The sequence below is a fragment of the Tachyglossus aculeatus genome, chromosome 16 (assembly GCF_015852505.1).
Source record: "Tachyglossus aculeatus isolate mTacAcu1 chromosome 16, mTacAcu1.pri, whole genome shotgun sequence".
Classification (NCBI taxonomy): Eukaryota; Metazoa; Chordata; class Mammalia; order Monotremata; family Tachyglossidae; genus Tachyglossus; species Tachyglossus aculeatus.
In genome coordinates this window covers 34,436,015-34,452,951 of record NC_052081.1, presented here as the reverse complement: position 1 = coordinate 34,452,951, position 16,937 = coordinate 34,436,015, and the positions used below count along the sequence as shown (strand labels likewise).

The 16,937-nt window shown below is 44.3% G+C and overlaps 1 protein-coding gene across 1 annotated transcript in view; it reads left to right on the top strand.

The window, feature by feature from the left end:
• The window catches only part of SORCS3 (sortilin related VPS10 domain containing receptor 3), a 404,518-nt gene that overhangs the window by 370,105 nt on the left and 17,476 nt on the right, over window positions 1-16,937 (top strand). The window contains exons 18-20 of the mRNA XM_038758619.1: window positions 1,102-1,273; window positions 5,430-5,616; window positions 10,354-10,487. Of these exons, the coding sequence (XP_038614547.1) occupies window positions 1,102-1,273; window positions 5,430-5,616; window positions 10,354-10,487 (493 nt within the window). The remainder of the gene's footprint in view (window positions 1-1,101; window positions 1,274-5,429; window positions 5,617-10,353; window positions 10,488-16,937) is intronic.

The following is a 16,937-nucleotide window of genomic DNA, read 5'->3' as shown; positions in this document are numbered from 1 at the left end:
TTAAGGAAGATTCCAAGTCTTTCCGAAGGATGAACTAATAAGACGGTGTCCTGGGATGGAAATGTTATGCCACAGCTTTGCAGCTAGTTTTAAGTGCCTGGGTTCCTGGGCCAATAAGAGCCCAACAGAGCTCTAGGAAAAAATGCTGAATGACATTGCTGAGCCATATGTACAGAACAGGCTGTTCAGTACTGATCTTTTAGGTCATTCTATATGGCAAAGTGGGTGAAGGTTTATAATTTAAACTTCAATTTTAACCCTTGGTGTTAAGTAGGTAGATGCGGAAAACCCTGATTGAACAAAACCTGAAGTAAGGATGAGAGAAAAACATCTCAAAGTTGACCATTTTGTGGTGTTGGTTTCAGTCCTAAGCGGAGGCTTAAATCAGGTTCATAAGGTAATTTGTGTTGGCTGGTCCCAGGGAAGAAAGAAAGTGTCTGCAGTGAAGGATCTGAGTTAAGATGGTCTCTTTCACGTTCCGTGGGAGGCAAGAAGATATTTTTTTTTCCTTCAGTTCAGAGCCTTGGGCCTCTTGGGCCGAGCCTGAGTAGGTAGAATTGTAAAAACTAGGGAAAGTGTTGCTTTCCCCAAGTTGGGGCTAGCAACTGATTCCGGTTCATCTGGGTAAGGTGTCTGTTTATTGTTATATTATACTCTCCCAAGCACTTAGTACAGGTCTCCGCACACAGTAAGCTCTCAATAAATATGACTGAATGAAGAAGACTGAAACTTTCTTGGAGTCCTCCTCAGAGATGAGCAGTAATAGTAATAATAATAATTATGGTATTTGTTAAGCACTTACTATATGCCAAGCACTGTTCTAAGCACTGGGGTAGATACAAGGTAATCAGGTTGTCACATGTGGGGCTCACAGTCTTAATTCCCATTTTACAGATGAGGTAGCTGAGGCACAGAGAAGTTAAGTAGATTTCCCCAGGTCACACGGCAGACAAGTGGAGGAGGCGGGATTAGAACCCATGTCCTCTGACTCCCAAGCCCGTGCTCTTTCCACTAAGCCACACTGCTTGTCTGGAGGCTGGAGCCACTGGGCTCCAGGCGCAGCTGTGACAGGCTTTCTCTTCCCCTGTGACTGCTCTCCAGCTACCGGAGGATTGTGTCGAACAACTGCACCGATGGGCTGAGGGAGAAATACACGGCAAAGGCCCAGCAATGCCCTGGGAAGGCTCCCCGGGGGCTGCACGTGGTGACCACAGATGGGCGGTTGGTGGCCGAACAGGGTCACAACGCCACGTTCATCATCCTCATGGAGGAGGTAAGTTCCGCGGCACAGTCGGGGCATCTCTGCACTTTGCAGAAAAGCAAGAGGAAAGGAGGACTGCTGATCGATTGAGCAGGGAAGAGGATTCCTGTGGATTAGATTGAGTGTGTTAGCAAAACAAGAGGATGGTGAGGGAGAGGGAAGGGGCACAGTCTGGGCGGTGAGACAGGCAGAAGAAGATGGTAGTGGGAGGAAAACGGTTTCTTTTCATTTATTTTGGGTCTGAGGTATCCACTCCAAGATGAGGCATGGATTCTGAGGGTTCTATAGGACAGGATTGCTGGGTGGTGAACTCAGCAGGTGAACACCTCTGTGACTGGGGGAGGCGGTCAGCATGGAGGTGGGGCAAAGGAGGGTCACCACCTCTAAGCTAGGACTAGCTAAGCAAAGGATTTTTTAAAAGCCCTCCTAATCCTGTAGCAGCCAAATAGCTGATCTGAGGTTCCCAGCTCCAATTTCCTGGACTAAGACTTTATAGGATCTGCCACCTTCTGCTTCCCCTCCCCTCAACACCCACTTTTCAGTTAGGCTCAGAACTAGAAGACTACACAGTTCTAGAACTATTTTTTATGATAGAAAGCACTGTCCAGGGCGGTGTGATGAAGCTAGAAAATCTTTCTTACCAGACCATCCATGACGTCAGACAGTTTACCTGTCAATCCAGGAACAGAAACCCGCCCCAAGAAGAGCAATTATCCTCCCGCTCTGTTCCCCATGCCTTGAACATTTCTCTCTGCAGTGTTGTAGGAGCATGGGTCTGCTGAGATCCCAAGATCTAGGGGGCTGGGCCAACTCCCCCTGCTGTGACCCAACTTCTGCCCCCTCATCTCTGGAGCACCTCAGTAGAGTTGCCGGCAGCAGCAGTGGGAGTGGGAGGGTAGGAGTGATGGAGGACCGAAGGGAAGGAAGAAGGAGCTATGGTGCGGGGCATCATCACCTCTGTCACCTTTGGAGACTAAGTTTGGGGCAGGGAGCGTGAAGAAGCAATGGATCTCTGGGTGAATGGAGAGTGGCGCTGGCCGGATTGGGCCATGCTGGACTGGATTGAGCTGGGAACCTCCTTCAGGCCCCTCCCTCAGCAGTGTTCACTCCCCTCAGGTCTGTGACAGGAGAGAAGCAGTGAGGCCTGGTGGATAGAGCATGGGCCTGGGAATCAGAAGGACCTAATAATAATAATTGTAGTATTTATTATGCACTTACTATGTGCCAGGCATTGTACTAAACTCTGAGGTGGATACAAGTAGATTGGGCTGGACACAGTCCCTGTCCCACACAGGGCTCACACTCTTAATCTCCATTTTACAGATGAGGTAACTGAGGCACAGAGAGGTTAAGTGACTTGCCCGAGGTTACACAGCAAACAAGTAGCAGAGCTGGGATTAGAACCCAGGTCCTTCTGACTCCCAGCTCTGCCACTTGTCTGCTGTGTGACCTTGGGGAAGACACTTAACTTCTGTATGCCTCAGTTACCTCATGAGCTGCACATGGGACCTGGACTGTGTCTAACCTGATTAGTTTCTATCTTCTCTGGAATTTAGTACAGTACCTGGCACAGAGAAAGCACTTAACAAGTACCATAAAAATACCAGACCAGCCTGACTTTCCACCTCTATTCAGAGCCTGTTTTCAGGTTCCACCTGCTGGCCTCACAGTCCCTCTCTGGCCCCAGGGCCCAATCCCCACTGGCAGAAAGGAACCACCACCACTGCTGAACCATTTCCATAATTTTCCATAACAGGTCCCGGATCATTTTCTTTTCTGGATCTGAGTAGCAGGTGTCACCTGGCCCACTTCACTTTCAGCAGTGCTTGGCCATCTTCCCCTTTACTTTTCCAGGATAGCCTAGTGAAGGTCAGACTCCTTTAGTAAGAACGAGTCGCAGTTTCTTGTTAGGGGAAACACATTTTCAGTGCTAAGAAGTCACACAATCAATCCATCTCCTCCTCTTCCAGAGAGATCTGCAGGCAGTCCCCAGACTTCCTGCAAACTGTAAAGTCAAAATGTTTTAGGTCAGAAGCAATTTTCTCATGGGGATGATGTCATACACAGTGGATTGGTTCCTTAACTGAGGTTGGATATGGTATTTCTACCCAAAGCACCCAGAATTGGGTACTCAATCATAGATGTATAGCTTAGTATATTTATATGGTAAATAACAATCATATTGACAACAAAACAAATTGAAAATAGAGTACATAAAATAGCATAGGATTTGTACAATGTGCTTTACTCCTACCTCAAATGATGCAAAAATCCTAGACATATTAGAATACTCCTTTTTTCCTCTGAAAACTGGGGGTTTGGTTGGGTGAGTGTTTTCTTGAAACTTTCCCCCTCTCAATGAGTCAGTGGTTTTTACTGAGCACCTACTGGTTGTGGAGGACTGTACACACTTTCTGCCCTCAAGAGCTTCATAATATAAAGGGAGAGACAGACAAGAATTATTTACAGGTGATGTGCTTAGGAGGATGTAACAAGAAGGGGTTTAAATATGTTAGATGAAGTAGCAGAATAGGTAATTGAATATACAGTAACGATCTCTTATGTATATGACTTCATCAACCTCCGCACAGGTGGTCCGTGTCACTCACAGATTTGGAAGCCCGGGCTTTTAAAGTAAGAACAACTGAGTGTTGGATCAGGGATCAGGGCCAGTTGAACCAGAATTGCCCAAGTCAGATGCACCCATATCATTTTCTAAAATGGCCCAGAAAAAGTTTACCAAAATCCTGATCTGCCTCAGCTAAACCAGGGTTCAGTCAGCCTCATTTTATATTTTATGAGCCTTGTAAACACTTTTGGGTTACTACAAAAAAAAAAAAACGCACAGAAAAAGCTCTAGAAAATTGTTTCAATTTTGAGAAATGTTCATTGAAATTTATTTATTCATCTTTTCTTTATTTTTCATCAGCTTCTTACTACTCCTCTCAGGCCCAGAAGTGAAATTAGATGTTTTCTGTGGGACACTGAAGGGCAACCCCAGAGGCTAAAGAAAGCTAGGAAGAGGGAGGAGGTTTAGTAGTTATTCCACATCCCAGTTCCCATGCACTGTTAAGACACTTCATCTGTCAGGAAAGAAGCAAGTATAGTATAAATGCTGCACTTTTCAGTTTACCAAGCCCTCAAAATATTCATGCAGATTCTTTCCGCTCTTGGGTTCTGGGCCAGGGCCACCAACAGTCAGGGCTTTGGAAACCTTTAGAATCAGACCAATAGATAAGGGCATAGCAAGGTAGTTTAGTTAATGCAGGCAGAGCCTCCTGTCATCCACCCCTCGAATTTAATTGAAAGAGTTGGGGGATTCACAGGAAGGCAGTCGCATATTTCCATCTGATAGTTTACAGGGACCAGAGCTATAAAAAAGTGTCTCCTGAATGGATCTGCAGAGCAGTGATCTTATCCATTTTGAAATGCCTCCAGTTCATTTCCACTTTAATTTATATTCATAAACTTGAGCATCATTGACATTGTGTTGAGGGACCGGGGGCATCTATCAATATTTCATACACAGCTGAGGAGCTTCTGGTCAAGGGGAGGAACAGAAAAAGTGGGTAAAAGGACCAGTTCCTGTTGCTTATCAGTGCAAAAGTGAGTTCTCTTCACTTTAGTGAACTCTTTCCACTCTAGGTCAAAGATCAAAGAAGTAGGGGGAAAGGCAAGAGAAGGGGTTTAATGACAGTTTCTGGATCATCTAAGTTGAACTACAGCCTAATTGGATTGCTCTGATTTTCTGTTTATTCCCCATCTAGACTGTAAACTTGTAAACTTATGTTCTCCCAAGTGGTTAGTTTAGTGCTCTGTTCACTGTGAGCGCTCAATAATTAAATGCCATTGATAGATTAGCTAGTCCCACTCCTCTTTCCCCCTTTCCTCACCACCCTAGAACATTACCAGAGTGTCCGGGCTCCCACCTGCTTCTATAATTTTGGTTTCATGGGCAAAGGGGGAATGGATGCATAATAAATCCTAATGGGAAGCTCAGTTGATTAGGAGCCAGAGCTTTTTATGATATTGTCAAGTGCACTTTTGGTAACCTAGAGGGAGATGCAGGTATGCTAATAGGATGAAGCAGAGCAGCAGGAAGAAGCATAAAATAATTCACCCTCAATCTGAATGTGCAAGAGCCCCAGCCCAGAATTGTCTGTTCCAGGGTGATCTTCAGAGGACGAACATTCAGTTAGACTTTGGAGATGGGATCGCTGTTTCCTATGCTAACTTCAGCCCGATCGAGGAGGGCATCAAACACGTGTACAAGAACGCTGGGATCTTTCAGGTGACAGCATACGCCGAAAACAACCTGGGCTCCGACACCGCCGTCCTCTTCCTGCATGTGGTTTGTAAGTAGGAACTGACCCTTCCCTCCTGGCTTTAGCTCATCGCATTTCCCTTCCGCTTCAGAGAGCAGAAGCCACCTGCAGGGTTTGCAGCTTCCGGCTGTGCGGGTGGAACTGCATCATTGTCTCTTTGTGAGGAGGAGCCTCCTGTTCCCAAAAGAACCGGCTTCCTTCGAGTTTCATGGGATTTTGTGTCCCTCTGTGTACTTGTAGAAAAGCCAAATTCAGACATGAAAGCATCAACTTCCTCTTCCCTTCTCACCTCTGCCCCTCTGCTCCTCTCTTCCATTGTTCTTCAAAAGCTTGTTCCCAGCTTGTTGTCCAGGCTACATAAAGTCAGAGAAGAACACTAAATCTGTGAGCCCCATGTGGGACAACCTGATAACCTTGTGACAACCCCAGCACTTTAGAACAGTGCTTGGCACATAGTAAGTGATTAACAAAGGCCATCATTATTATTATCTGAAATCTTAATCCAAGACAATGTCTTCTCTTTTGGAGATTCATGATGTTGATTTAGTTTTATTGAATTGCAACCTCAAAAAATTCCCTGTATCACCCACCCACACCTCCCCTGGCAAGCTCTCTGTTACTAAGCACCCATGTTTATATGCACACACCTACTTACATTCGGGTGGATTTTCCTTTGGACTATCAATCAATTGTATTTATTTAGTGCTTACTGTGTGCACAGCACTGTACTAAGTGCTAGGGAGAATAAAATATAGCAGAGCTGATAGACAAATTTCCTGCCTACAAGGAGCTTACAATTTAGAGGGGTAACTAGGACTTTTGTTGCGGGCAGAACATTTATGGCCACTTTCCCTCCTTCCCCCTGAACTGTTGTCATGGTCAACACAAGGCCTCAACCATGTATTTACTCTCTCTGCCCAGCCTAAGAGAGGTACAGTATTAGTTTTAACTTCTACCCCCTGCCTTAACTATACTTTGTTCCTGTTTGTTCATCCCTTGGGGTGAGATTTGAGGAAATGGCCAAGGGCTAGAAGATTTAGAAGTCTGATAATGGCAGACAAACCTACAAATATATGCCAGGCACAAGTATTATTCACCTGAAAGAGATTTGTGAAAATTAAAGACACAAAAATCCATCTGGTGGCATAGCCCAAAGCCCATTTCCCGACAATTACAATTGAAGACTTTATAAATCAGAGAACCATTATTCTCTGAAGTAGAAGGATGAGGATTGAAGAGACCCCCTTTTTAATTAAAAACAAAGTATGAATTTTTTAAAAGCTATATTCCATGAGCTGGCTACCCAGGCTTTTCTTGACATTTAATAGGTTTAGGACTTTGGACTCACCTGGAACTTCTAGTAGGATTTTCAATGATTCTATCAACAGCACTCAGGAAAGTGATCAGGATCTTACTGGATATGTAGGATTCTTATCTCTGTATTCCATAACAGTTTTAAGACAGCACCCAACTCAAGAAGGAAGGTGAAAGATAAGAATTGCAAAACTTGAGAAGAACAGCAGTTGATGCAAGGTACTCACTCTGTCATATTGCCTTGCTACTGTGTAGCCAAGGCTTTTTGCGGAGAGAGAGTAGTCCCATATAAGTCTGTAGGGACCGTCTTGCCCCTGAAGTTCTGTGGAAAGAGTTTTGGGCTGGAAGTCGAGTGTGGTGGATTCTCATCCTGCCTCTTCCAAATCCCACCTCTGTCAGGCTGTAATGATTGGAATAACTGTGGTATTTAAGTGCTTATATGTACCAATTACTGTACCAAGCAGTGGATATAGATACAAGATCAGCAGGTTGGATACAGTCCCTGTCCCACATGAGGCTCATGGTTTAAATAGGAGGGTGAACAGCTTTTGAATCTCCATTTTACAGATGAGGAAACTGAGGCATAGAGAAGTGAAGTGACTAACCCAAGGTTCTGCAGCAGGCAAATGGCAAGCCCAGATTAGAACCCAGGTCCTCCAACTCCCAGACCCATGATCTTTCCACTAGGCCAAGCTGCAGTCCAAATGACAGAGCTGGTACCTGTCCACTGCCTGTTATTGTGAGGATTCAGGGGAAAACAAATGTGAAGGGTTAGGACCATTCCAGCTCCTTGGAAAGTTTCAAGGGATCAGCTTCTGCAAGGCCCCCAGAACCGATTGTATGCTCCCAAGCTCTTAGTACAGACTTCTACCCACAGTAACCTCTCAATAAATACCACTGATTGATTGACTGAGAAATGGCCAGACTTGGGCTCCATCTCATCAGATGCTCATGATTTGGAACAATCCCTTTTCCCGACAAAGTTAGCCTGAACCCAGACCAGGCCTGCAAAATCCCAGGTCACATTCTGGGGTTCAAATCCTGGGGTCCCAGGATTTTCCAGGGACTAGCTACTGTATCTAGAGAGCATCGACTTTGCCCCGTGGGCCAGCACTTCTGGGATTGAAGCAAGTCTGTGCCAGGTATGTTTCCACTTCAATTACAGAATGTAGTAGGGGGTCATCAATGTGGGGGAGGCCAGAGCCTGAAGGGGAGTGTCTCTTTGCCAAGGGGAGCCAAGGCAATCAGGTTAAATAAACACTGTGATCCTCATTAATCTACAGCAGAAAAAATCGAGAGAGTCCTAGTAAGGTACATAACACCTATTGTTGCTGATCCTCTTGGCAAACACAGGACTCTTTCATCACCCTCATAAACCTTCACCCTGAGGTATTGCCCTTTCCAATGGAGAAACTTGACAGAGGCTTCCAAGTGGCAAAAGCCTAGCAAAAAGAACGGGTTTATACTACAAGTTACGCAAATGAAGAGGAAATGTTCCTTGAAACTTTTATCACACACATAATTCCCTCAGAATCAATCATGGCTACATTTAACAGCCAGTTATTAGAGCGTTAACTGCTCTTGGCCTCACCTTGGACCATTAGCTAACTAAAGTAGTTGTAGGCCGGCAATAATAACCAATTTCTCAGGGAGTATGTCATTTTATCATAGGAATTTCTCTGTGATATGGAGTCTTTGCAAAAACTTGAAAAATTTTCATCTCTAAAAAACTTCTTCCTCATTCCCAATAACCGGTCTCCGGCTTGGAGACTATTGGACTCCCTTCTCATAGGAAAATTTTCTTTTCAGGCTGTTTTTCTGTAAAATGATTACTGTCAGGAATGCCTTTTCATGAAATTGGGATATTGTGCAAAACAAGGCTGAGGATGGGTGACTTTTCTACCACTCTTCCTGGATACCTGTTTTTTAGAAATCTTCTTCAGTCTAAATCATCTGGCTATGCCGAGGGGGAAAAAAAATCCTCCTTCCACCACCTCCTCCCTAATTATTAATTCAGGCTGAGGTATCTTTGACTTGGATGAGCTGACCAGTCTGTCTTATTACATCCTCCTGGACAGACAGGGGCCAAGTCCTGGCAGACCGTGAGGGCCAATAATGAAAGGTGGAGGCTGAAAAGACATGAATCCCAAAGTGCATTTCACTCCCTCCTTCAGTAGACAGAGGAGGTCACAGCCTTCCAGGATGAACACAGAAGGCATCAGGCCCAGGTTTAGAAAGGCCAGATGTGCTACCCAACTGCAGAGCTCTTGTTCTGGAATGGAATGAGCCTGGCAGCCCCTCTGGCTACCAGCCTCTGCAAATGAAACCCTGAAAGAGCAAATAGCCAGGAAAAGCTCTCTCATCCCTGGAGCAAGCCACTTAAGAATTTCGATTCAAATTCAGCGCAAAAACAAGAGGGAGATATGGAAGAACACACAGATGGTTAAATAAAATCCATCGAAACAAATGCAATATGAAAGCATTAGCATTTTTCCATCTGCCTGCTCTTCTCATTTTATTTTTGCGATGAATTGAATTAAAAGTCTTAATTGTTCTGCAGTGGGGGTGCTCAGGCATGTTCTGATTACTTGCTGATATAAAACATCACGCTGCCTGCACCAGCTTTTTGAATACCAAAGTCGGTTACTCGTGTACTAAACAATTTCATTTTTTGTAAGAAAGTTGGACTTTAATTATAACTAAACAACCATGACTGTTTTCTCCATTGCACCATTATCTGCACTGCAGTGGACAGGGTACATTTGCCAATCATAAAGCAACAAAATTTAACCCATAAGGGTAGTGAAAAGACCCCAGTGGACAATATATAAACTAAATCTCAAAACCATCAAATCACATGAATCAAATGAGCTGTGACTTCTCTTATTGACTGGGCGACTAGCAAGCTACCTCTGTGCTTCGGTTGATGAAGCATTCATGGTGCATTATGCAACGAGCATAGAGTATGTCTAGTGATTAGGCAAGACTAGGATTGTTTAAAGTCCATGGTTCTAGGGGGCTCATGGGTTCTGTCCACATATGCAGATAATCTGGGTAGGAGATTCCCTAAACCCCCCAGCTCCTTTGACCTGAAATATCAGGGAGTTGTGTATTTGTATAAGAAATATCAGTTAAATTTAGACCTCTGCAGAATGTAGTGCTTTGCACAGAGTAAGCACTCAATAAATAGGATTGAATGAATGAATGAATAAATGCAGGCATGTTTGCTTTCAAATCACTTCCCCTTTAAGGAGATAGGAAAGTACCCTAGAGTTTGAATTGATTTGCTTTGAGTTGCCTTTTCCCCTTTGATGAGTTGGTATGAAGACTGAAACATCATTGCCACTTGCGAATCCATCATGGTGGTGGTGGTGGGGAGACCCTGAGTGAAGACTGACTTCATTCCCCAAACCCTATGAAAACTAGGGGCTTTGCTGTTTTGTGAATCTGCAGGTCCTCTGGAACACGTCCATCTCAGCGTTCCATTTGTGGCCATTCGGAATAAGGAAGTCAATGTGACTGCAGTGGTGTGGCCCAGTCAGCTGGGAACTCTCACCTACTTTTGGTGGTTTGGCAACAGCACTAAGGTTTGTACCTTTCTCATTACTTTGATGTCTGCTAATCTCTTCAGAAATTGTAAAGCCACTTCAGGGAAAAAGATTACTTTCTGTTGCTCAGACTAAATCTAGCTGTTAGGGGGTGTCTACACTTCACCACAAAATGGGGCTTGGTCATCAAGATGAACCAGACCACAGCAATAAGGCTGTATTATTTGAGGGCCTTCTGTGATATGCCCTTCCAGTGCCTAGTACATTGCTGTGTTCCCAGGGACAGGGTAGGGCATCAGTAGACGTTCCTTGTCAGGAGTACTCTCCCAAGCACTTAGTACAGTGCTCTGTGTGTAGTAAGCGCTCAATAAATACCACTGATTGATTGGGGAGGAGGATCCAAATTTCTCATTTGCTTATATTGGCTACCATTGAAGAGATTTGGTGGTTTTAGAAATGGTTTGGTGAGCTGATGTTTACTTGATTGGAGGTTTTATTCTCTTCTCTAGTCTATTCTCTTTCTCATTAGTTGTCCTGTTTCCACTGGTTACTATTTGTCAGACTGGCACTAGGATTCTAAAAAATATATCTGTAATTGCTAAAATTTGGTCAAAGCTTTAAAAAGGAAAAACCCTCAGTCATGCTGAGTGACTAACAATAGTTTCAGAGATCACAGTGTTCCAGTTTCTAGTGTTTCCATTCATGAAATATCACCCTAATGCACACCCCCACCCGCCAACAAAAGAGTGCCAGATGATTCATCAACTCTGTCTGGTTCACCTTTTGCAGTCAGAATTCCAGTGAGACAAGGAAGGAATATTATTACAGATGGGCAGACTGAGACTCAGAGAGGTCAAGTGACGTGTCTGCAGGAAAGGGAGATTCAGAGGAAAGAGGAATCATATCTGGGCTCAATCATCATCATCATCATCAATCGTATTTATTGAGCGCTTACTGTGTGCAGAGCACTGTACTAAGTGCTTGGGAAGTGCAAATTGGCAACATATAGAGACAGTCCCTACCCAACAGTGGGCTCACAGTCTAAAAGGGGGAGACAGAGAACAAAACCAAACATACTAACAAAATAAAATAAATAGAATAGATATGTACGAGTAAAATAAACAAATAAGTACAAGTAAAATAAATGAATAACAATGACAATGATCCCTTTCACCTCCAGCTAGAATACAGTTAATAATAATAATTGTCATAGGCATGAAGTCCTTACTATGTGTCAAGAACTGTTCTAAACTCTGGGGAAGATAGAAGATAATCAGGTCGGACATAATCTCTGCCCCAATCTAAGTAGGAGGGAGAACAGTATTGAATCCCCATTTTACAGATGAGGAAACTGAGGCACAGAGAAGTTGAATGAATTCCCCAAGGTCATGCAGCAGACAAGTGGCAGAGTCAGGATTAGAACCCAGGTCCCCTTACTCCCAGGCCCATGCTCTTTCAACTAAGCCAAATTGCTGTTTTAATCAGCAGAGGGGCACATCTCTAGAAGTCTTTTAAAACAGAAGCAAGTATCACTGAAGTGGGAAAGGCAGCTGGGGAGGGAGGCCAATTCAATTAGGACCCTGGAAGGTCTGGTCTGCTCAGTTGTTGTCTCAAAGTAGAGTGTGGTTGGGGTGCCAAGCACGGACTTCGTAGGCTCAGAATCCTTCCTGACACTCAGCTCCCCAGCGACCTTGTGATCGGCCATTCATGACAGCTTGGTTCTAGGACCCGGTGGTTAATGGTGAGCCACCTCCCCCTAGTCTCTCTGGTCCCAACTCGGTGACCAAGTCACCCTGCAATCCAACACCAGTCATTCTCTTGACCTGCCTCAAGCTCTCCCATCTGTAAGCCAAGGAAAACAATACTGCCCCTTCCCCCATTTCCCACCCCACTGGCTTCTCGGGGCCGAAATTCCACAGAGATCCCTGGATAGGAAAATTCTATTCCGAGAGGTTCAACAAGCCCCCATCCCCAGGGACCCGGTAAGGGTGGCAAGACAGGTGTATGGAACCCCATTGGTTTGCCTTGTCACTTCAAGCCAAAAAAATCTCCAGCTAGTGCAGGAAGATTATTCATCTATCTCTTCAGAGTCCTGCCATTCTGTCGCTTTGAGAAGATACACACACTTAGTGCTTCTCACCTACTGCTGTGTAAGAAGCCCATTTAGCAAATTTTAGCTGTATATTAATGTGGCAACTCTTTAAGTAATTACTTGGAACCAAATTAGCCTTGTATTGAAATCATCATCCTCCGCACTGGCATGGAAGACAGCGTAATTGTGGAGGCTCCCAGGGGTGGCAGGGCATTTGGGTTCTTGGTTTTTATTCTTCTCTTTGGCAGCTCCTAAAGCTAGGGTGCTTTGTACAGAACTTTCTCTTAAGTGGTCTGTTCTGCTCTTTGAAAGCTCAGGTAGGCAAAATGGACAGATGACTCCAACCTGCTGAATTCTGGTCTCAAACAAAGGGGTAGAGCAGGGTTGGAGTGTTTCTCTTTTCAGAGAGTGGCCACCCCTCACACTCTGATCCCGCTCTGGGGAGAAACTTTGACCAAGGGCAGTTTACTCTTCTCTTCCTCCTGTCACTGAATCAATGGTATTTATTGAGTGCTTACTGTGTGCAGAGCACTGTACTATGCTCTTGGAAGAGTACAGTACAACAAAGTTGATAGACATGATCCCTGCCCACAGTGAGCTTTCAATCTAGAGGGGGAGACAGACATTAAAATTTAAGTGAGAGAATGGAAACGGCAGAGTATGGATATCTACATCAGTGCTGTGAGGCTGGGATTGGGGTGAATATTATTAAGAGATTAAGGGATAGAGATCCATGGGCATAGGTGACGCAGAAGGGAGGGCAAATAAGGGAACCAGGTAAGGCCTTTTGGAGATCTGATTTCCACAAAACACATCCTCTCTCCCTGATTTCCCCCTCACCCCCTCAGAAGCAGAAACCAATCTCAATAGATTAAAGGTATTTATTTGATAAGGACAGAACATGACAAACATACAGAGCTGAGAATATCTCACCTGTTTGCAGGACAGTAAAGACAGACTTTCCCCACACACATCCTTATAGGATTTTGGGGGCCACTGAGCTTGCCACTGCAGTTGCCAGTTTTTCACTTGGAGCTCAGGGGCAAACCAAGGGTGCAATAAAAGGCAAGAAAGAGAGACACAGCCAGAGAGCCCCCGGAGCTTGGATGGGGATGTAACCAGAGGCCCACACAGAAGAGAGCAGGTAGAGAGAGAAGGAGATAGAGGACATCAAAGACCCAGAGAGGAATTGGAAGAGAAAAATAGAGATGAAAGTCAAAGATCCAGGGAAGGTCAGGGATAGAGGCAGGGAACAGAAATTGGTTTGCACTCCCTCCTTGGATCTGATGTGAAGATGAGCTGAATTTGGGCCCTCTGTGCCTTTAGGGGATCAAGAGCTCACCCCACTCCATGCTCATAGAGTTGGATGAGGGACAACCCTATCATATTCAGAAGGAGGGTGGGATCATAGTTTGCCTACCACCTTGAAGAAAGGGGCAGAGTGGGCTGGCTCTATCTTCTACCCAAAGCATTGTTTGGAACAAAGCAAGTGGCTTGTACCCCCAAGTTCTGAGAAGGTGATCACTTTCAGGATCCAAACCCCAAGGTCAGTGTCCTTATTGCCACGATTTTATTTTCTGAAAAATCAAACCCTGTTGCCATCATTCTTTGGGCACACTTCAGTTTATTTCCCATTGCTGCTACCATAAAGAGCAGAAAGAGCCCTGGTAAAGTAATGGCACCTGGGAGAAAGGATGAAATGTGATTTCTGACCCCAAGCAACCAAAGGCCTCTTGGCACCATGATGAGTAGTCATTCCTACTCTGGCTGCTGCCCTTACTGGGCATCAGTGAGGGTTTTTTTTTAAAACCAGCTGTGAGACTTGTGAGGGAAGGCATTAAAAGTAATCCCAGCTTTTATGGCTCCTAACCCATGTCTCACATTGAGAAGCAATGTGGCCTAGTGGATAGAGCAAGGACCCAAGAGTCAGAAGGACCTGGGTTCTAATCCTAGCTCTGCCACTTGTCTGCTGTATGTTTTTGGGCAAGCCACTTACCTTCTCTGTGCCTCAGTTACCTCATTTGTAAAATGGACATTAATACTGTGAGCCCCATGGGGGAGCTGGACTGTCCAACCTGATTGACTTGTATCTACACTAGCACTTGGAACAGTACCTAGCATATAATAAGTGCTTACGAAATGCCATTTTAAAAGAACCAACAACTTTTGTGCTTGGAATAATGGGTGACAACTCCGTGACTCTGGTTCCCTGAAGTTTTCTATAGACTGAGACTCGCTCCACTGCCATCTTGTTGGATCATTTGTAATTGATATAGAATTGACCAGGAACTGGGACTAGATTGGTCTCCAATTAATGTATCTACCTGGATGGAGTGGTGTTGCAGGCATTAACCATTCAGAGACCTTTAATTCTATGAATTCTATGCCACATGCTATAGTCTCAGTATGTATGTATCCTAAACAGGAAGGACACAAAGAATCCGGACTGCTCTGCATGAGGTGCTTAGTAAAGGCAATATCCAAAGATTTTTCCTGCAGTTAAATAGCCCCATCAGTCTGGTGGGACTCTCATAATAACTAAATGGCTACCCACCGCTATATCAATTTACAGCTTGGACATAATGGATACTATGTTACGTGTTACTCATGGTGGCCTGAACAGAGGATGTATGCACCTATAAAGACTGAGACAGTAAATATTACATTATTTTGAAGTACATCATTTTAGCTGTGCTTCGTGGCCTGGACAGAATGTAGATTCAGGGAAGTAAATTGCTCAACTGCTGGATTTGCAATGATCCTAAAGGCCAATTTGCTTGGATTAAGAGAGGTCCAGCTTAATAAATGTGTCTGCTTGTCTAATAGATTTGAGCAAATGAACCTTAAAATGCTTAATTCAATTTAGGGTTCAGCTCCAGACATTGGTGGCCAAATAAAGTTGAAGGAGTCGATTTGCGTATTCCAACTCCTGATGAAGGTGAAATCAGCCATGACAGTGTAACTCAGGATTTTTGAAAAAAGAGCCATTTGAAAAGCAAAAATAACTGCTATTATTCTTGAATCAGGGACTTGGGACCAAACTCCAATGGCCAATGGGTAATGTTTCCTGCTTCAGCCAGCCTGATAGATTTGGTACTCTCATTCTTCTCTAGGGCAGTATTTGCTTTTGTGCCTCACCAAAGAGACGCAGTCATCCATCCCCTCACACCACAGAAACTTCATTGTGAACGGCACTGAGGGGGAGTTAGGAACCTGGGTTTGAGTCTCAGCTCTGCCACTGGCTAAATGTGTGGTCTTGGACAATCCTCAATCAATCAACTGTATTTACTGAGCCCTTTCTCTGTGCAGAGCACTGTACCAAGTGATTGGCAGAGTACAATATGAGAGAGTTGGTAAACCCGTCCCCTGACTATGACAAGTTTATGGTCTAGAGTTGGGGGGAAAGACATTAATAATAAATAGATACATTTCAGTTAAGTCATTTAACCTCTCTAGGCCTTACTTTCTTCATTTGTAAATAATGACTGTGGTACTTGTTTAGTGCTACTATGTGCCGGGCATTGTACTAAGCACTGGGATAGATACAGTGAGATCAGACACAGTCTCCATCCATAGGAAATAAGATCGTGAGCCCCAGGAACTCTCTGATCCCTAAATCTTATATCTAGCAGCATTTGGATCCTAAAAAACACTTCATAAATCAAATGATCTAAGCACAAGCAAGCAATATATTAGTAAATACTTAAATACTGTTACAGTGAAAACAGATGAGGTTGGGCAGATCAGGCTACTCAGTGAGGAAAATACTCAAATAAACAGGACAAACTTGGTCTGGTGATGAGAAAGGAGAAGCATTGTTTAGTAAAGGAGAATGGAAAAAGAGTATCAGGTCTTCAATTTTAGAGTCTGTTGCATGACCTAAGGGAAAATCTGCCCAGTAGCTCCATTACCCTAAATGTGCTCTGCTGAGTTCAGTATTAGGGAGGGCAAAGGAAAGTTAGTCAACTGGTGTGTTCTTCCCTTCTTTTCCCCTCCTCGCTTGCCATGCATTTACTCATTCTTGGGAAGAGAAAGGAACACGGCCAGGGTTTTATTCCCTCCCCTCTCCCTCCTCACCTTCAGCTCTGTGAATCAATTCCCACCAGTATCGAATTTAAAAGTCCACTAGAGTGTAAGCTCTTTGAGGGTAGGTATTTTGTCTACCAACTGTATCGTATCAATCAATCAGTCATATTTATTGAGTGCTTACTGTTTGCAGAGCACTGTACTAAGTGCTTGGGAGAGTACAATATAACAGGCATATTCCCTACCCACAGTGAGCTTACAGTCTAGAGGGGGAGACAAACGTTAATATAAATAAATTACGCATATGTACATAAGTGCTTTGGGGATGGAGGAGATAAAGAGAGCAAGTCAGGGCAATGCAAAAGGGAATG